Here is a 21089-nt window from a genome sequence, read left to right on the forward strand (position 1 = left end):
AATATGCCAAATTCTAGTTGCAAATGGACATAGAGGAGGCTTTGTATAGAAATGTATTTTGTTGGTGGTGTGTTCTTCCATTGATAGGTATAGGAGGTATAGTTACCCTTCGTGGCGTGACTATCACTGATAATTAATGCCTGTCATTGTGGGTTGCATTTAAAGTACATTTGTCACTTCTTTTAAATAATACTTTCCCTCATCTACAGCTTGGTTTCCTGGAGGTATGGTCCTTGTAGAAACCTGGAATAAATGCTTGCTCCCTTTTTATTGATTAGTATTCAAGGTGATGAACTTGTTTCCATCTTCTTCCAAAGGTCTTCTGTTTTAAAAAGACACCTAGAAGTTCATGAATTTAAACACTTGTGGTGGGTTTGTACATTGCAATTATTATAACTATCGAAACTTAAATTGTCTGGCTTTGGTCAGGGGGCCAGTTGATCTTAAGTTCTTTTGACATGACTGTAGTAGTCTTGAATACCTTGTTATTTGGTATGACTAAGATGTTCCAAGTTCATCTTGAATTTTTCCTTCCCTAAATATGGAAGCACCCATTGCTCTGAGAAACCCTAATTTCTTTAAATGAGAATGTATGTCACACTTCAGTTTGGGGTATCGTGGTGATCATTGCTACTAGGTTGCAAATTTTTTCAGGTCCTTTTAAATGGATGGATCTAAGAGACATATACATACCAAGATACAGTATTTCATGGGTTCATATTAATAGTTTTAATTCAAATCTTATATGGTCTGAAAGTCATGGTTTTTAAAGACGTTGGGATGAAAGGGATTGTAGAAGTAAAGTAAATGATAGTTATGCATTGGTTTTATTCTGTATTACATGCTCAACGCACCTAAATAATTCTACTGGTATTACCACTAATGTGATTATTGAGAACATTAGTTTCATTTTGGTTTTTGTTTGGTTTTGGTGTTAGGGATTTAACCAAGGGCCTTGTGGATGCTAGGCAAGAGCTCATTACTATGGAACTGCATCCCCAACCGCAGTTTCTTTTTATATACATTCTCCTCATTTTTCTCCACTTTTAAAGTAACTGTAACTATCTACTGTGGATCACAAACTCATTTAGATACTGTATTCTGTCCCTCTGAGCCCTCAGTTTTTCCATGTGTACAGGTGACTGTATATTTAATACTCACTACCAGGTCTCATGTCAGTGCCCTAGTGTCCAAAACTTGTCCTCTAGTGGATTCCTCAGAAGGGGCTGGTATGCAGGTAATCCCTGAGGTCGTACCTCTTATCTTTGAATGAAAGTCAGTGAATGTAAAGTTCTTGACTCATACTTTCTTTGTTAAATATGTTTATTTCCTTCTGGTATGTACCTCCTATTGAAAAAGCTGATGCCCTTTTCTTCTAGATGTCCACTACTTTACTGGAATGATTTGGTATTTGTCATTCTCATTTTTTAAAATTTCATGAATTACAGCATTCACTATTAATTATTCCCTTAAAACAGGTATGGATGTGGCAATATTTATTGTTTTCTTCTTGAACCTGAATTTTGGGAACCATATATGCTAGATTGTTCCAACAACTCTAGTCCTTATTGTGGGACCCGTGTACTCAGCTGGTATTTGAGAGGACAGAACTCCTCCTCAGTTCAACTGAGGCCCTAAAATTGGCAGCTGTGCTTCTAGTAAACTCTTTTGGCTATTATGAAGTTATCCTGTTCTCAGGTCCACTATATAGGGCCCCACCAAATATTTCTTTTTCTACTCAGACACTGGTATGTAGGCCTTTTGGCTAAAAACCAAAAGGGTTTGTATTCCTGTCTATAGGATCTTTGACAGTAGGTGTTCAGTTTTGCTATATAGTTGTGGTGTCTGTTTTTATGTCTCCCATAAGCTGTAGGCTCATATATTCAGCTACCTATTAAGTATATCCATTCAGAGCTGGGCACTATGGTACAGGTCTGTAATCCCAGTGGCTCAGAAGGCTGAGACAGGAGGATCACAAGTTCAAAGCCAGCCTCAGCCTCAGCAACAGCAAGCAACTCAGTGAGACCCCGTTTCTCAATAAAATACAAAATAGGTCTAGGGATGTTGCTCAGTGGTCGAGTGCCCCTGAGTTCAATCCCTGGTACTTCCCTCTTCCAAAAATATACATATACATCCATTCATATGTTATATAGGCTAATTAAACTCAACATCATTGCTACCCAGTGGAAATATAATGCTGACCACCTTTCTGAGAGCTAATTTAAAAAGTAAAAAGTGGATATAGCTTAGTGGTATAGTTTCCTGCCTAGCATGTGCAAGTTCTGGGTTCAGTTTACCACAAAAATACCAAAGAAACACATGAAATTCATTGTAATGCAGGTTGAACATCCCTAATCCAAAAATCCAAAATGCTCCATAACTTGAAACTTTTTGAGTGCTACAAGTGGAAAGATCCACACCATGAAAGTTTATTTCATGCACAAAATTATTAAAATATTATGTAAAAGTTACTGTCGTGCTTTATGTATAAATTGTATATGCTGCATAAGTGAATTTCATGTTTTAGTCTCAGGTGCCATCCCTAAGATGTGATGGATGTGCAAATATTCTAAAATGTAAAAAAAAATTGAAATTTTAAATGCTTCTGGTCCCAGGCATTTTGAATAAAAGATACTAATCCTGTATTATCTTTTATTTAACCCAGTATATCTAAAATATTATGTTTTAATGTGAAGCTTATGTAAAATTTATGAGATCTTTTATATTCACTGCTCAAGTCTTTGAAATTCAGTGTGTATTTTAAGCTTTTGTCTTATTTCTGAGTTCCCTATTTCTCTCCTTGAAACTCTCCATGTCAATCAGTTGCTTAGTTCTTCTGTTTTTTAACTTGAGAATTTTTGCAGTTCCATCACTTCTCCAACCTAATCACTGCCCCTGTCTCAGGGCTCACTGTTTCTTGACTGGGTCGTGGCAGTAGCCTCTCAGGTGATCTTGCTGTCACTGCCTTTCCCCTTATAACTTCATCTCCTGCTTTGCACAGATTTATCCCTAACTGGAAAGCGCACTGTACTGCCCGCCCCTCTTATTATCACTTAGTGGTTTCACCACATTTCAATAGATAAGGAAGGTGAACCATGAGGTGCATGTAGATGGTTCTTTGGGAATATACGGAAAAGGAAGTAAATGTCCTTTTCTCATCTCATTATTTTGAAAAGTGCGTGCTTAGTGTCTGTTAAAGTGCACAACAGAAAACATGTAACTGACTTATTAAATATAAATGTAATATGCTGATGGAATATGGCGAGATGAAGTACAAGTTCCTGTGCATTGGCTCTGAAGGGCCTGGCCTTTATCTACCTTTCTTCCTCATCACTAAGTCGTACTTCACATCCAGGTATACTCATCAAACTGTACTGTTTGATGAGCTCCTGTAGACTGTTTCACCATTCATGTGTCCAGTGCTGCTAATGACCCTGCCTGATAGCTTTCCTAGCTTCCTTCATGTGACGACTCCTCATTATTTGTGACTCTTCTCCAGCAAGTCACCCTCTTAGGGATCATATTAGATGTTGCTCTTCCTACAGCGTTCCCAAAGTATATTGTGAATAACTGACTTGGCAATTACTTTTTATAAAATTGAAATTATCTGTCATTGTGTGTGTCTGTCTCTCCATCATCCCCCGACTCAGAATGAGGGAGTGGGTCTTGCTTTAGTTTTGTATTTCTGTTTTTTGGCATAGAGTTGATGATACTCAGTAGAACTAAATTGAACCTCCTCCAAATGTTAAAAATTAAGTTATCAAAGTTTAGGCTTTGGCATTGACCAAATTTAATTAAAGACTTAGATCCAATTCCAGTGACTTTCAGTTAAAAGTTGAATAGGGGCTGGGGTTATAGTTTCATTGTAGAGCATATAGGTAGCATGCATACGCCTTGGGGCCAATCCCAGCACCACACACACAAAAAAACAGTTGAATAGATAAATAAACCCAAGAACAGTGATGCTTTTAATTTCAGAAAAACTAATATCCATAATTAAAAATAAGTATTAATGGTTCTATCAGCTCTAAAAAGGCCAGGGTTTTTGTCATTTTTCACTTATTTCCAGTGTCTATAACAGTATCTGGCACGTAGTAGTAATTCATTAATAAATATTCGTTGAGTAAATGAATGATATATATACAAAAGCACTATATACTTTATTAGGCTTTTAAGGCAAAAATTAATTTTTAAACATTTCCTATTATCTATTTAAATTTTTACAACTTGAAGCAAATACTAAATTGCTATCCTCCTGCGTTATCTTACAGAGTTTTGTGAAGGAAGTCATTGGTAAGTATGATGAAATATAAATTTTATTTTCATAATTTTTTTCTCTTCTAGTAAACGAAGCAAAAAAGGAGATAAAAATGGAAAAGGCTTGAGACATTTTTCTATGAAAGTATGTGAGAAAGTTCAGCGAAAAGGTACAACATCATATAATGAAGTAGCTGATGAGCTGGTTTCAGAGTTCACCAATTCCAACAACCACTTGGCAGCTGATTCGGTAGGTTGATCATTAACTTGATATGGAGTAACAGTGCTACTACAGTTTACTTCTTGGGGTTGTCTGTGTGATAAATTTGAGGAATCATATAAGCTAGAGCATCCTCAATAAGCTAGGAGGTATTTTTTTCATATTATAGATTGGAGGAGTTTAAAATAAAAATTGGGGGGTTACTAATGGAACATGCTTTTTTTAAACATGATCTCCTCTTCAGTGACTTCATTTACGTTTCTGAACTTTACTGTTTCGTCATTGTCTAAGTCAATAAGAAAATGTCACTTTTTGTTGGAAAATTCATGCATGGACATGCTTATTAACATTCCAGTTCTATAAGAGTGTGTAATAGAAATTACTCCCTTCTCCCACAGTCCCCATTCATAGGTAATATCATTCTTAGTTAATATTCACTGCTTGAATATCTTTCTAGAAATTCTTTTATGAATACATGTGATAAAATTTATTTCCTTTTTGTTTTAAACACAGAAGTGATAATGCTTTGCATGCTGCATTCTTTATTAATGCATGTTAGAGACTGTTCTTGCTGTAGAAATCATTCTCACTTTTTTCAGGCAAAATAAAGTTACAGATGGAAATGTACATAGTATACAATTAGATTTTTTTTTTCTTACTTTTTGGTAGATAGTTACATACAGTCAAGGTATAGAATTCTTTGAGTTTTGGTAGTTATGTGCACCTGTGAATCCACTACCACAGTCAAGATGCACAACCTCCCCATGACTTCCAAAAGGTTCTTTGAGCCCTTCAGGGCCGGTTCCTTCCTCTGCCTCCCTCCCTAAGCAAGTATTGATCTGCTTTTTATCACTAAAGATAAAAAGTTTACATTTTACTAAATGTAATTATATTATATGTACTCTACACAAATATTAAATAATAATGCTAACTCTAGTCATAGATGTTTAATTCTATATTGTTTGTGTGTTGGCAAGTGAACTTAGGACCTTGTGCGTATTAGGCATGTGCTCTACTACTGAGCTACAGATCTGTAATTCTAAACTCTAATGCAATATGTATAGTATTTCAGCCCTCAAAGAGGATAAATATTTTGAGATAATAGGAACTATAGACTACCTGAATTTTTAAAAAATTAAACATTTCTTCTTGCTTCTTTTTTTGTCTTTTGTGGTTCTGGGTATTAATCCCAGACTTTATACGTGCTAGTCAAGTGCTCTACCATGAACTGATCTCCAACCCTACCTCCCCGCCACCTTTTTTTAAAAAAAATTGTTTATTTTTTATGTAGTGGTGGGGATTGAACCCAGATCTTCATGAATGCTAGGCAAGTGCTTTAAAACTGAGCTATCTCCCCAGCCCCTTCAACTCTTTTTAAATTTAATTTTGAGACAAATCTTTACTCAGTTGCTGAGGCTGGCCTTGAACTTGCAATCCTCCTGCCTCAGCTTCCTGTAAGTAGTTGATATTATAGGTGTGCACCACCACACCTGGCTTGCTCTCTTTTCTTAAGAAAATATCAGAAATGGACATTGAATTTAATCAAATTATAGCTTCCTGAGAATTTTAGAATTTTTACATTAATATGCATAAGTGAGGTTTCTGTTTTTGTTTGTTAACTGTCTTTGCAGTCTGGCTTGGTAGTAGTATGCTGGCTTTATAAAATGAATTTAGAGGCCTTCTTTTTTTGTGTACTTCATTACAGGTTTAATAACATTGAATGTCAATTTCAGTTCCCTAAAATTGTACAGATATTACCTGTGAAACCATCTAATCCTGATGATTTGGTGAGAGGGTATATCTTAGGTAACTTTCTCCATTTATTCTTTGGTAATTACTCATTCTAGAATTTCTGTCTCCAGTAGGTTCAGTTTGGTATTTTCTGAAGATCTTCCATCTCATCCATATTCTCAAAATTATTAGAATTCTTTTTCCAAAAGAACCTTTTCTTGGTTTTGTTTACACCAACCTTCTGATTTGTGTTTCTAGGTTTTTGTTTTTTTTTTTAGTGCCGGGGATTGAGCCCAGGGTATGCGTGCTAGGCAAACACTCCACTACTGAGTCACATCACATCCTTGGCCCCTTTTGTTGCTTTTTACCCTTGTAGACTATGATGTATACTTTATATAGTTTAATTATTTTTGTTTAGTAATGAAAGTCTTTATGGCTATGACTTTTCCCCTTTAGCATTTTTTGGTTCTATTCCTTTGATTCTGATTTTTTTTTTTTTTTTTGGTACCGGGGATTCAACCCAAGGGTGCTTAACCACTGAACCACATCGCTAGCCCTTTTTATTTTTTGAGACAGGGTCTTGCTAACTTGCTTATGGCTTTGATAAATTTCTGTGGCTGGTTTTGAACTTGAAGTCTTCCTGCCTCAGCCTCCTGAGCTGCTGAGATTACAGGCGTGTATCCCCATACCCAGCTGATATATTATTCTTTATATATTCTCTAACTTTAGTTTTAATGTCCTTTTTGACTAAGAACATTGGAGTTTTATAATTTCAGGGGATAGGGATTTTTGTTTATTGCTATAGGTGTTTACTTTTACTAGAATATGAGTTGAACCTTTTCTGTTTTTGGATTGCATAGATATTTCTTTATAAGCCATTTTATGGTGGGTTTTGTTTCTTTTAATGTTCTCTGTACACTTGAAACAGTGCATCACCTTTTGATCTGAAGTGAAAGCCAAAGTTCTCAGATCTACCAGCCCCACTATGTCTGGCCTCCATTACCTCATTGATCTCAAAGTCTTTTTCGCACTTCCCCAGTTACTACCTCTGGCCACACATTTAGTATACTCCAGCCGTATGCTGCATGAGTATGCCAGAAGATGTCCCTGGTCAGGTCTCCATACTTGATGTTCCCTTTGCCTTTGTGAGCATCCATCTGGCTTCTCTTTCTCCTCCTTCTGATCTTCACTCAGATGTCACTGCAGAGAAGTATTTCCTCTTAGCCTTTTTCAGCATCTCACATATACATTTTATAATCCACTCCTAGCACCCCAGGATATAAACAAAGGTTGGGTTTTTTCTCTGTTCACTAAGTGTTACTTTTCTGATGATTTGGAAGATTTATACTCTGTAATTCTTTAGTTGGTTATCTTTATAACTTTAAGTAACATACTTAATATTTTATTTTTTATCATCTGTAATAGTACCTGTTGCTGGGCACTGTGGTGCACACCTGTAATCCAGTGACATGGGAGGTCGAGGCAGGAGGATGGCAAGTTCAAAGCCAACCTCAAAAAGGATTGGGAATGGGGTCTAGGGCTGTAACTCAGTGACAAAGCGCTTGCCTAGAAAGTGCAAGGCACTAGTTTCGATCCTTAGCACCACATACAAATAACCAAATAAAATAAAAGCATGTTGTCCGTATACAACTACAAAAAATATTTTTTAAAAAGGATTGGGGATGTGGGAAAGACCCCCCCACACACACACACACACACAAAACACAAACCAAAACAGTAGCTGTTGATTATGGAAGTGTAATAAATTAATATGCTATACTTATCGCCATCTTTCTCTTCCACCACAAGACTTAGATTAGATATATCAGTACTAATTGTTAAAGAAAAATATTTTTATAGTTGTTTTATAACTTCAAATAAATATACTGTGCTGAAAGCTCTATTGTTACATCATTATCTACTTTGAACAGTGCCCATATCCCTTCCAGTATCAAAGAGAAGAAACCAGGAACCCTACCTCACTGCCTCCACCTGTTATTTGTTGTTATGTTATTTCTATAATGTCAGGATTTCTCATATTTATTTTCAGTTCTATAACCTAAGTTTCCCCTTTATTTTAGATTATTTTAAATTTAGATGATTTCAGTGTTATTCCCCCATTCTGTATTATCATGGCATTTAATTGGCTGGAGTTTGTTCTTAGAAGCTACCTGCCCTCTTGCTCTATAATGTAAGACAACACAATTTCTTCATTGAGAAAGTCTTGCTACAAAAAAAGAAAGCTCAGCCAAACTAAGTGTGTTTTATGGTGATTGAAATTATATTGTGGTGCAAGTTCCTATTCTCATTGTAGACTGAAAACAACTTAGTAATCATTACTGCTCCAACTTTATCTAGAACTGAAAACATGCATTTTGTTGTTGTTGTTGCTGATTAAACCCAATGCCTTTGCGTGTTAAGTAAGCACTCTACTACTGAGCTATATCCCAGCCATTTTTTATTTTTTATTTTGAGGCAGGTTCTTACTAAGTTGCTGAAGTTGACTTTGCAGACCTTCTGCTTCAGCCTCTCAAGTAGCTGGAATTATAGACACATATCCTTGATTTTTTTTAGTCTAAACTTAAGGCTTATGCTTTATCTCCACTACTCCCTTCTGATATAGCTATTATTATCTTCGTGTGTATTAGTTTTGTGCATATTCTGGACTCTGGGATTTTTTTTTTAATATGGTGAATATTAGTTGAATTTTATTCATGTCTTTACTTTCAGGTTTTTCTTAATTCTGTCCTACATTTCCAAGTTCCCTTAAGTGATATATCTTCTACCTGAAGAAATCCTTTTAGTATTTTTTAATGTTGATCTGATGGTAACATAATATTTATAAAATTATTTTATGTTTTATAGTTTAAAAGTATCTTTATTATTTAATTTTGAAGGATATTTTCAATAGGCATAGAATGAATTCAGCACTTCAAAGATATTATGTTTTAATTTAATATATTAACATCACATGATTATACCTTTACCCTTAAAATTTATTGCTCAATAAAAATATTTTTCAGCAGGCTTATGATCAGAAGAACATTAGACGAAGAGTTTATGATGCTTTAAATGTGTTAATGGCAATGAACATAATTTCAAAGGAAAAGAAAGAGATCAAGTGGATTGGCCTGCCTACCAATTCTGCTCAGGAATGTCAAAACCTGGAGGTGAGAAAAACTATTTATGAGTAGTGGTTTGCACTCTATTACATCAGTGGCATTTTAATTTAAAAATATAATCACATAATATTAAGATATTCCCAACTGTTAGCTCATATATGCTATCATTTCTTTTAAAACACTACGTAGAATTTTAGAATTAGTGAAAGCTTTAGAGGTTTAGTCTCTATTTTGTATAAATGATGAAACTGAGAGTCATAAGATTTAAATGACTAGATTTAATTTTTGCTATTTCCTAGAAAAGATCTTAATTTCACTCGAATTTAATTCTAAGCACTCTAATAAATTTTAGTTGAATCATATAGTAGAAGTGTTATTTTATTTGATGTTTTGATGCAGAATAATGCTATATGGATCCGAAATATGATCAAGCTGTTTATTTCCTGTGTTAATTACACAGTGATCTAAATATAGCTATGAAAGTTAAACTTTTACCTTTGACTGGAATCAGTAACATCAGAATGGCATTTCATTTGTGTCTTTATCAGAATTGGGTGGGATGTTCAGCTTACATGAATTTTTTAGAATGATGTGCACAAAAACCTTTTTAGTTATTTAGTTAACTTTAAACATTATAGAAAATCTTTCCCAAATGAATATGTTCCCTGACACTCTTTCTAAATTTGTTTGACCTAAGTTTTGCTATGGGGCCACAAATGGAGTAAACTGAGGTTAACAGTGGCTTTTGGAGAATAATAAAGGTTGATGCTATGTTTTTTTCTTAGTACCTTGTCCCCCCTGCCCCCTAGAAAATAAAAAATTATTTTGTATTATATTTATGGATGGTGGGGGAAACCACACATTCATCACAGGGTACTCCCTAATGTTATTCAGGGATGGAGATGTGGCTCAGTTTGGTAGTGTTTGTTGAGTCTACACAAGGCCTTGGTTCAGTTCCCTAATATCACAAATGAAAGAAAAATGAAGTCAGACTGGGTGCAGGGGCACACACCTGTAATCCCAGTGCCTTGGGAGGCTGAAGCAAGAGGATTGAGAGTTCAAAGCCAGCCTCAGCAAAAGCAAAGCACTAAGCAACTCAGTGACCCTGTCTCTAAATAAAATACAAAATAGGCTGGGGATGTGGCTCAGTGATTGAGTGCCCCTGAATAAAATCCCTGGTACCCGTGCCCCCCCAAAAAAGAAAAAGAATGCTGAGTGCATAATCCTAGTTACTCGAGAAGCTGAGGCAGGAGGATTACAAGTTCCAGGCCAGCCTGGGCAACTTAGAGAGATGCCATCTCAAAATAAAATAAAGAGGGCTGGGGATGTAGCTCAGTTTCAGAGCACTTGCCTAGCATGCACAAGGTCCCTGGGTTCAGTCACCAGCATCAGAAAAAGAGACAAGAGACAGAGATAATTACTCATATGAAGGAGGTATGTGTAGATTCTCTGGAAAGAGCATTAAGGAAGGACTTTACCAAAGAAATAATCCCTGAGCTCAGTCACATCGAAGGAATTGGAATTCAACAAGTGGGTAAGGGCAGGGAAGACCTTGCAAAAGCCCTGCTTGGGCTGAGACACATAGAAAACACACGCATAACTGGGTGTAGCCAGGGCACAGGCTTGGAAAGAATGCTGCCTGTAACCCATGGAAGCCATTGATAAAGAGGAGGGTTGATAGGATGTGTTTTAAAGGATCACTCTACTAGTGGGTTGGAAGTTGAATTAACAAGGAAGGAAATGGGGCAGAGAAGGGAGACTTTTGGTTTGAGTGAGGTAGTGGGGGCCTGACCTGGCAGAAGGTGGGGCACGGTGAGCAGGTGGGAGCTTGCCTCAGTTGCTGGGGAGGCTCGAGCAGCCTCTTTTCTAATGTACAAGGCCACACAGATGTCTCAGTGGATCTTACAAAGGCTAGAGTGCGGTCGTGCTTAGGGGACCTCAGTGGCAGGAGCTTCTGTCTGGTGTAGACCAGAGTCGATGGGGAACAGACAGGAAGACATTCTTTGGAGTAGACAAGAAGATGAGTTTTTGATATGTGAAAAGATGAAAGTATAACTTTAGTTGAAAGATCTTAGTTGACTTTTATGTGGGGTTTTAGAATAGGCACCTCGTTCAGTATAGAATGAGTGCTCTGATTTGCTGAGCAAAGGATGTTGGCTTTTTAAAGACAGAAAAAAATGCTGAAGATAGCAGAAATGAAAATCAAAAACTAAATTTCCATTTCACAGTTAATTTCCTTGTGAAGATTAGAACACAAGGGCTCCCATATCATGCTGGCTAACACTGGCTTGTTTGGGGATTCCAGTTGTTATCTGTCTAAATTTCTTGGAAGGTCAAACACACAATTTAGTTTTGGCTTGGTGGCATGGACCTTCAGAATCTGTGACTCCATTTTGGTTTGGTCTGTTGGATCTAATGTCAGAGCTCAACACATGAGCCCCATTGGATTTTTGCCTAAGAAGATAGTGAGGAACTCACGAGCAAGGAAATTCATACCCTGATACCTGTTATCTAAGTAGTTGTAAAATTGAGAAAAATAGCACTTGTTTGAAGCTGGGAAATTTATCTGACAAGTATGTTTCGAACTACAAGTAGGAAGTGTATATTGAATATACATCTATATATTGGGATCTCTGTGTTAGCAGCTTTGTTCTGGAAAGTCAGCTAAACTGATTAATGAGATCTCTCTCCTCCTTGGGGGTGATTTGGCAAAGTAATAAATAATGGATTCTCTGGGACTTCATTGCCTAGGTTGAAATCCTGGTTCTTGCCACTCATTAGCTGTGTGACCTTGGCAGTGCTTAACCTTTCTACTTCTGCATTTCCCTGCATGCAAAATGGACAACAACAATACTTACCTCATAAGATGTGTATGAAGATGAATTAAGATAATGTGTATAAACGCTTAATTGAATGCTAGGACATGTAAAAGCTAAGTGGTGCTATTACTTTGATTAGAACTTGAGTAATAAAAGCAACAAATACTGCACAGCAAGTACAGTCATGCGTGACCACAGGGATACATTCTAAAAATATGCATGGTTGGTTGATTTCATTGTTGTATGAACACCCTAAAGTGTCCTTAAGAAAACCTTATGGCATAGGTCATTCGCTGTGACCTTATGATGTAATCAAGAGACAGGGTAAGCGCGAGGTATATGTGGCTGCTGCCAGTAACTATTTTATAGTGAACTTTTTTTAATGAGTAGATGGAATGCACTTGAAAATAACAAAAAAACATAGTACAGTAAACCAGTAACATAAACCAGTAAGTCACTTATGATCATTATCAAGCGTTTTATACTATACATAATTATATGTGCTAATTTTTATGCAACTGGCAGCAAAATGGGTTTGTTTACACCAGCATCACCAGAATACATGAGTTGTGCGGTGTGCTAGTAGGTGGTAGGAATTCCTCAGCTCCATTATAACCTTGCAGGACCACCGTCATACATGTGTCCAAAATGTACTGAAATGTCACTGTGAGGTCCGTGACATATTCATTAAAGGGATGGATTTCAGTTTTGACAACTATTGCCACAGTTCTACTATTGCAACCTGCTTTCATACCCTGAGGTCCTCCCCCCACCCCGCCCACCAAAAAAAAAGGTGTGATTTGCCTTTGCAGTTAAAATGGGTTGTTTCTTTAAGAAAATTCTTAACGTATCAGAATAGGAACATGAAAAGAAAGTGGTGCTTTATGTTTTATGTATTTTCATATTGTTTTATAACTTATATTTTAAAGATAGAGAAGCAGAGGCGAATAGAACGAATAAAGCAGAAGAGGGCCCAGCTACAAGAACTTCTCCTGCAGGTAAGGAGGCTGGGGTGTCTAGAGCTTCCCTGCCCGTCTTCTCTTCCTCCTCGTACTTGCTCTCACAGTCCTTGTGGACAGGTTCAGTGGTGCACACCCAACTACGGAGAAGGTTGAGGTGAGAGGACCTCAAGGTCCAGGCCAGTCTGAGAACTTGGTGAGACCCTATCTCAAAATAAAATTTTAAAAAAAGCCAGGCTCAGTGGCACACACCTATAATCCCAGTGGCTAGGGAGGCTGAGGCAGGAGCATCACGAGCTCAAAGCCAGGCTTAGCAACTTTGCAAGGCCCTAAGCAACTCAGTGAGACCCTGTCTCTAAATAAAATATAAAAAAGGGCTGGGGATGTGGCTCAGTGGTTGAATGCCCCCAAGTTCAATCCTGGATACCAAACAATAAGAGTCTACATGCTTCTGGGTTCAATCTCAGTGCCACTAAATAAATAAATAAGTGGATATTTTGTAATTGTGGTGCTTTTGGCAGTGTGATAGGAGCACACCAGCATGGACTCTCCATCCTAGCTCATTGCCAGTAAAGGCTCAGCCATTCAGGGGACCCATCTGGGTCACCCATTCCCTACCCCTCACACTTTGAGCTTCTCAGGCCTGGGTATGGTTCATTATGGAGCAGTTCACTTTGGGTCTCATCCTTACCCTGGACATATCAGGGGAGAGGTCTTGTGTTTATTTTCTCTCTAACTCAGAATATCAAAAGTAAAGCTAATTAAATTTTAAGTATTTTAAGTTAATCAAATCCACCAATAATACCCATTATCATGTCATTCACGACAGAATGGTTTGAAACGATTGTAACATGAAAAGATTCACAGAAATACCAACACTTAAAATGCATTTCTGTTTCAGAAAATAAATCTTACATTTGATCCCCAGTATGCAAAAGAAAAAAAATAAAAAAAGAAATTTTACAGTTTAATAAAGATCTCTATAGTCATCCTTTTTTTTTTTGATAATTGCCTAGAATTTAGATTATTTTAAGAAGTATTGTAGAACCCTTGTATGAAATCATGTGAGACTAAATTGTAGGGTATATTTTATTATTTTTTTCTTTTTTAGTAGTTACAGTTGGTGTAAAAATTTACTTCAGGCAGGAAATACATTTGGGCCAGTTTCAGTGTAATAGGATCAACTTTGTACGGTGAACCAGAGAGCCTTATTAAGCTTTTGCCTTTCACAGTGAGATGTCTTTATATGAAAAACATTACCACCAATTCACTTTTTTGATTTAATTTTTTATTTAATCCACCTTCGAGAAATAAAGATAGCAATAAGTTCCCAAATATTATAGCCCGTTTTCTTCAATACTCAATTTTTCTAATGACCAGAATATGCTGTGTTCTTTCGGATTCCAGATGGTTTCTGTTTTTCCCTTTCCAGATACTTATATTTGCTTGGAGGTTTTTTTTTTTTTTTGTACATTCATATACAAGTCAGAGAGCAAGAGCAGACAGTTGCCCTTCAGGGGTCTGTCCATGATCTTCGAGGAGAAAGGAAGAAAGGACACAGGGAAGGGTCGAGTGGCCATTTCAGATGAACCACAGACCTTGCGCAGTGGAAACCCAGAGATGACGATCCATCCTGATCGAGCCATTTCTCTCTCTCTCTCTCTCTCTCTCTCTCTCTCTCTCTCTCTCTCTCTCTCTCTTTCTCTTTGTCTTACTTTCATACTAAGCCCATGGCACCTGCCTGTGGAGCTGCCACGAGAGCAGGGATCTTAGGTATTTTTCATATTGAGATTCCAAATAAGATTTTGCTGGAGGAAAGTATTCTGCAGCTTTGAGAAAAAGTTGAAAGCTGACAGGTGATTCCTGAATCTCCCTGAGGAATTCTGCAGGGAACTGCTCCTCAGCTCCTTGTTGTCATCTTCCCTGGCTGACTCTGTGTTGTCCCTGTCCCTTCACAGTTTCTGCAGTATTTCCAACCAGCCCACATAGCAGCCTCTCTGTCAGCATGCCTGTAGTGATCTGTTTTTGTATCGGAAAATATGGTGCTGTGCAAGGTTGTCCTCAACAGATGGGAGCTTCCCATCTCTACATGCCCAGCCTGAAAAATGATAATTAATTTTTTTTCTGTTCAGCTTTATAGAAGGAACAAGAACATTGGTTTTTGTTTTAGTTGGGTTTGTTTTTAATATTTTTTTTTAGTTGTAGATAGACACAATATCTTTATTTTTATTTGTCTATTTTTTATGTAGTGCTAGGAACCAAACAAGCGCCCGACCACTGAGCTGCAGCCTCATCCCCTTGTTTTTTTTTTTTTTTTTTTGCTGTACTAAGGATTGGATCCAAGGACACTCTACTACTGAACTCATCCTCAGCCCTTTTTATTATTTATTTTGAGACAAGCTCTCAATAAGTTTGCCAGATTGGCCTGGAACTTGCAGTCCTCCTGCTTTGGCCTCCCCAAAAGATGGGATTACAGGTATATACCACTGAACACGGCTACTTTGATTTTTAAAAATAAGTAAATGTCACAAGCCTCTGATATCACATGACACAGGTAATATTACCTACATGCCACTACCTCCTATCTTGGTAATATGAGAAAGGAATAGTGTGAATAAATTTCCCTGTCATCACCCTACATACCCTATTTTCATGGGTATGTATAATTGTTCCTTCCAGCCCCTCAACCTTTTCCAGAACTGAACATGCTGACAGCTCTGTGGACTTTGGAATAGATGTTAATGAGTCTGGAAAGAACAAAAGGCTGAAAAAAAAAATCATTCAAAGCGCAGCAAATAAGGAACTCAGTCCATAATTAAAGGGTTGTGATTTTTCTTTTTTTACTGTGAATCTAATAGTACTGGACTGGGTATGTAGCTCAGTGGTAGAGCACTTGCCTAGCATGCACAAGGTCCTAGGTTGGATTCCCCAATACCACAAAACAAAAGAAAAACCAAATAGCAATATGTTTTTGCTGCCCTCTTCACCTGAAAAGTCTTTGCTATTAAATATAGTATTGATCAGTGAGTCATAAAGATATAAGGTTCTTCCTTACCACTGGTTATGTCCCCCATATCATGAGGCATCCTCTTGCACAGGGTCCACAAAGTTAGGCACAGTGTAGTAACAATTTCTAAGAGTTTGTTCTAGTAGAAGGAAAGAGAAGCACTCCACAGAAGTATTCAAGCATTTCATTTTTTTTTCTCAGTTCTATAGTTTTGGAATATTTTTCCCCTCAATATTAAATGAATTTAGCAATAAATATAGACTAAATTTAGTTCTATGGGAGCAGAAACTAACTTAAGTAATGCTTCATAATAGTAGTGATAGTTTTTTTTATAGTAATTGATATGATAGTGGATTTTGGGACACAGTTAAGGCTAGAATAATTGGGCCCTAACAACAGCAGCAAAATTCAGTATAAAAGACTAAGATATTGTGTCCATGTACAACTAAAAAATAAAAATTTAAAAAATTACGTTAGTTCTCCATATATTTTATAATCAGTACTAAGCTTCAGTTCCCTCCTCAGGAAAGTGTCAGATTGGGGAGGCTCAGGCTGGATTCCAGATGTGCCCTGAGCATATGGTCAGGTTCCATTTTGCCCTAGAAACCATGATGGCAGTAAGTGAGGGCAAATTGGCGGGGCTTGGGGCCCCAGCCCCTCTACAGCCATCCAGACCAGTGCTGCTTCCATCTGTTTTATGTAGTGAGGGTCCCAGCAGATGTCATCTGAAGAAAGGGTTCAGTGACTTTAAAACACATCCCTAGACTAGGCAGTCTAAAAGGTGTATTTGACCTGGGCACACTGGCACATAGCTATAAATCCCAGCACCTCAGGAGGCTGATGCAGGAGGGTTGCAAGTTCAAGGCCAGCCTTAGCAATTTAGCAAGGCCCTAAGCAACTTAGTGGGATCCTGTTTCAAAATAAAATGTAAAAAGGGGTAGGAATGTAATGCATTGGTAAAGTGCCCTTGGGTGCAATGATGGGGAGAAAAGATCAAAAGTGTTATTAATATTAAGGGCTAGGGATGTGGCTCAGTGGTTGAGTGCCCCTGAGTTCAATTCCTGGTACAAAAAACAACCGCAAACTCCTAGGAAGCTGTCAAGTAAATGGAAAACATGAGCTCAGTTGGTGTCACTCTTGCTGTGTCACCCCAAGAAGAGCTGCAGGTACCACTGGGCTCTCTCCCACATCTGCTCTCTCTATTTCTGTGGTTGATGAAAATCCGGGGCCCCATTATTTACATAAGAAGGATGTTAGTCATTCTATAAGTACAGATATTTTTTCCCTTGAGATGTATTTATTGGGTTAAATCATTCTAATTTTTTAAAATGTTTGACTTTCTTATTCATTAGTTTAGGAGGACTGCCTCTTTAAACTAATTTTAAACAATTTTAAATGTATTATCTTAATTTGTTTAAATCCCAACTCTTCCACATTAAATGACCATCTTCTTTTTCTTGAACATTGTAGCAAATTGCTTTCAAAAACCTGGTACAGAGAAATCGGCAAAATGAACAGCAAAACCAGGGCCCTCCAGCTCTGAACTCCACAATTCAGCTGCCATTTATAATCATCAATACGAGCAGAAAAACAGTCATAGATTGCAGCATCTCCAGTGACAAGTGAGTGGGGGAACTGGGGGCAAGTGCAGGGCTGGCCTTAAGAACATTCTCCCATCATGTGCTCTGTTCCCTGCAGCCTTCCACGGGGGCTGCCTGGGAGGGTGAGCACCTCTCATGTGGGTGCGTCTTACTCGCCTCCACCATCCCCTGTCCTGTGCCAGGCACTGTCTGCCTGTGACATGTGTGGTATGGTGCCTGGGCTGAGCTATAGTGTGACATGTGTGGTGTGGTGCCTGGGCTGAGCTATAGTGTGTCCTGTGTGTAGTAATTTGTGCTGAATCAGGCTGTCACTAAGGGCTGGGACAGGTAGGTTCATTGGTGATTACAGTTTTTTAGGGAAACGTGTTAGATCTGGCATTAAAGCAATCATTTCGTCATTTTATTATATCATACTTATATGTGCTTTTGTTTATCCATGAATGAAAGGCCATTAAAATGCTGAGCACATAACCAGGTGCAGTGGTGCACGGCTGTAATCGCAGTGGGACAAGAGGCTGAGGCAGGAAGATCATGAGTTCAAAGCCAGCCTCAGCAAAAGTGAGGTACTAAGCAACTCAGTGAGACCCTGTCTCCAAATAAAATATAAAAAGGGCTAGGGATGTGGCTCAGTGGTTGAGTGCCCCTGAGTTCAATTCCTGGTACAAAAAACAAAGAAAAAATGCTGGGCATGTTCTTTTTTAAAATCTCTCTCTCCCTCTCTCTCTTTCTCTCTCTCTTTCTTTCTTTCATTTTGTAGTTGTACATGGACAGCATGCCTTTATTTTATTTGTTTCATTTTTATGTGGTGCTAAGAATTGAACCCAGTGCCTCACACATTGCTAGACAAGCTCTCTGCCTCTGAGCTACAGCCCCAGCCCCCAATTTTTCTTTTTTTACATTATAATTGAAATTGATGCTAATATTCATCATAGCAAGTGGGAAGTAACCCTTTGCAAATTAGAGAATTCCTCTGGTAATTTGTTTTACTGTTCATGAAAAAGTTTGTATCAGTAGTCTGCAGGCTGTGGCCAGTACCGTGAAGAGGTTAAGGGTACACAGAAGGTGCAGAATGAGACCACAACAAAGCTCTATCTCTAGAACAAACAGGAGCGATGCCAGTGCCTCTCTTCCAGTCTCCCTGTGAGGATTAAGCAAAATAATGCCTCTGAAGGTCTGGTTCAGGGAAGCACTTGAGAATGTTGGCTGCTGTTAGGACAAGGGGTCAGCGAATAATTTGTCCAAGTTTGGAGACTTATTAAAGCCACAGGGGGACTCCACTCCTCCTCAGTCCCACAGCCCCACCCAAGACTGTGGCAGGGACACCAACACTCCTTTTGTCTGGTGGCGTTTCCCTGTTTGTCTGTATTGCATACAGGGAGTCTGAGGGATGCTTCCCAAGCAGAGGAAGAAGAGGACTTAAAAAAAAAAGCAGTGAGTGGGAATTTCAAAATGGTTTGAAGATTGAAATAAAAACATGGTATTAGAAACTGCAGGCTGTGAAGTCAGCCAGACACATTTTTCAACCTTTTAAGTTTCTTAGCCTTTCTGAAATCTCACTCCTTCTAAAAAAAATAAGAATTATAGTATTTACCTTGCCAGTTTGCAAAAGCTGTGGATGAATTCACATAAGACCCACCCAGGGCTCAGTTAATGTTGTGTATCTGGATCACTGTTCCGAAACTTGGGAATTGTTTCAGAAACTGGGGTCTACGAGGGCAGCTGGTATATTCTCAGGCACTGGTGTCCCTCCCATGTGTTCTTGGGACAGCAGAGCTGTGGAGCAAGGTGGGGGAGCCACGACACCTGGCTCCTATCTCACTCCGTGCCCTCCCTGTACCCTTAACTTTTTCCACTGATAAAAACTTTTTCATGAAGGGTAAACTTAGCGATAAAGCAGTACAAGTCTGGAAAATGCTTAACATCTTTTCAGGGAAAAAATACCAAAGGCATTTGTAGTTAGTCTGAAATTAGACTCCCTAGAAACAAACACAAAAACATAAAGTTAGTCTCTTGATTGTCGGGGATTATAAAATTCTCAGGTTAGTCTTTTAAGTCTAAAAAGGGTGTCAGGAAGATCTGGGAGCTGTTGGCCTCAAGGCTTGTGATGCTGCTCACCCAAGCTAGGATCTGCAGGATTCTGTGCCTTGGGTGGTCACTGACTCATGCCCCAACCGGGCTGCCCTGCGTGGAGCAGCTTGTATGCACTTGTGTTCAAGGCAGGCTGCAGACCTTTCTGGCAGTTACTGTGGTGATGAAATCTTCCCCTTCATTAGCTGGGAGGCTTTCCCACGCTGAGGATTAGGTCCACAAAGCCAACTGCTTTTAACAGATGCCTAAAATCATCCCCTTGGCAGGCACCCACTTCAGATTTATTTTCCCCTAAAAACTTGTTCATGTACTTTATTCAAATCCATATACTTAAGGTTATTTAAATATGGCATTTTGCTTCAAATTGTAGTTTGGCCCTCATCTGAGATCTACCATAAAAAGTGTTACCTTCACATGATTTTAATAGAATTCCATGACAAGTGAAACCCAGCATTGTCCCTGAACCTTCCCTTGAACTTGATTGTTGTGCCGGGAGGGCAGCTAGGCAGCCACATCCGGCAATTTTCAAGAACATGTCATGTATTTATTATGTGTGACACTTTTTCTTAGGACATTTCACTCCTTAGTCCTTTAAGACAGGATTTAGACATTGGTTTAATTTGTTAAAAGTCTTCCATTTAAGGACTGGGAATATAATTTAATGGTAGAGTGTTTGCCTAGCACTTGTGAGGCCCTGGGTTCCATCCCCAGTATCACAAAAAAAGTGCAAAACAAAAAAAATTTTTCCATATAAGCCAAGCTTACTGGTGTGTGCCTATAGTCACAGCTGTTTGGGAAGCTGAGGCAGGAGGGTCCCTTGAGCCCAGTAGGAGTTCAAGACCAGCCTGGGCAATATAGCAAGTCCCTATCTCAATAAATAAATAAAATAAAAGTCTCCCATTTATGCTTAACTAAACAGGCTAACACTTGACTCATGAAGGTGAAGTAAGCATTCAAAATCTTTTTTGCCAAAGCTAATAAGCCAACTGTAGTAGAAAGATCAAATATCAAAGTAGACTTTTGTGGCAAAGCCATAGACAATTTTGAAAAGTGTTAAGTTTAAAACAAAATTTTATCTCTTGTTTCCAACAGCATTACAGCTAAAGTTTATGGACTGCTGGTGCTTGTTACAACTAGGAAAGTCACTTCTCGAGGTGTCATCCCCCTGAAGCTGGTAGAATGGCTAGTGCTCTAAGTGGCAACAACTTTGAGGAGATGGCTGAACTTAGGCCCTCATGCGTTATAAAAGTACTGGGCATAAAACAATCCCAGCCTCTTGAGAACC

The 21089-nt window shown here is 38.3% G+C and overlaps 1 protein-coding gene across 11 annotated transcripts in view; it reads left to right on the plus strand.

The window, feature by feature from the left end:
* Tfdp2 (transcription factor Dp-2) overlaps positions 1-21089 on the plus strand; it is a 163240-nt gene that overhangs the window by 129858 nt on the left and 12293 nt on the right. For 9 of the 11 annotated variants that reach the window (XM_046431738.2, XM_046431741.2, XM_046431739.2 and 6 more), the window contains 4 exons: positions 4345-4507; positions 9232-9378; positions 13079-13147; positions 17586-17737. In XM_046431738.2, coding sequence (XP_046287694.1) covers positions 4345-4507; positions 9232-9378; positions 13079-13147; positions 17586-17737 — 531 coding nt within the window. The remainder of the gene's footprint in view (positions 1-4344; positions 4508-9231; positions 9379-13078; positions 13148-17585; positions 17738-21089) is intronic. The other 2 variants (XM_046431740.2, XM_058574941.1) reach the window with 1 other exon arrangement.

Source organism: Marmota monax, unplaced genomic scaffold, assembly GCF_021218885.2.
Source record: "Marmota monax isolate L192 unplaced genomic scaffold, Marmota_monax_Labrador192_F-V1.1 WCK01_AAM20220418_F8-fsc00022, whole genome shotgun sequence".
NCBI classification, from domain to species: domain Eukaryota; kingdom Metazoa; phylum Chordata; class Mammalia; order Rodentia; family Sciuridae; genus Marmota; species Marmota monax.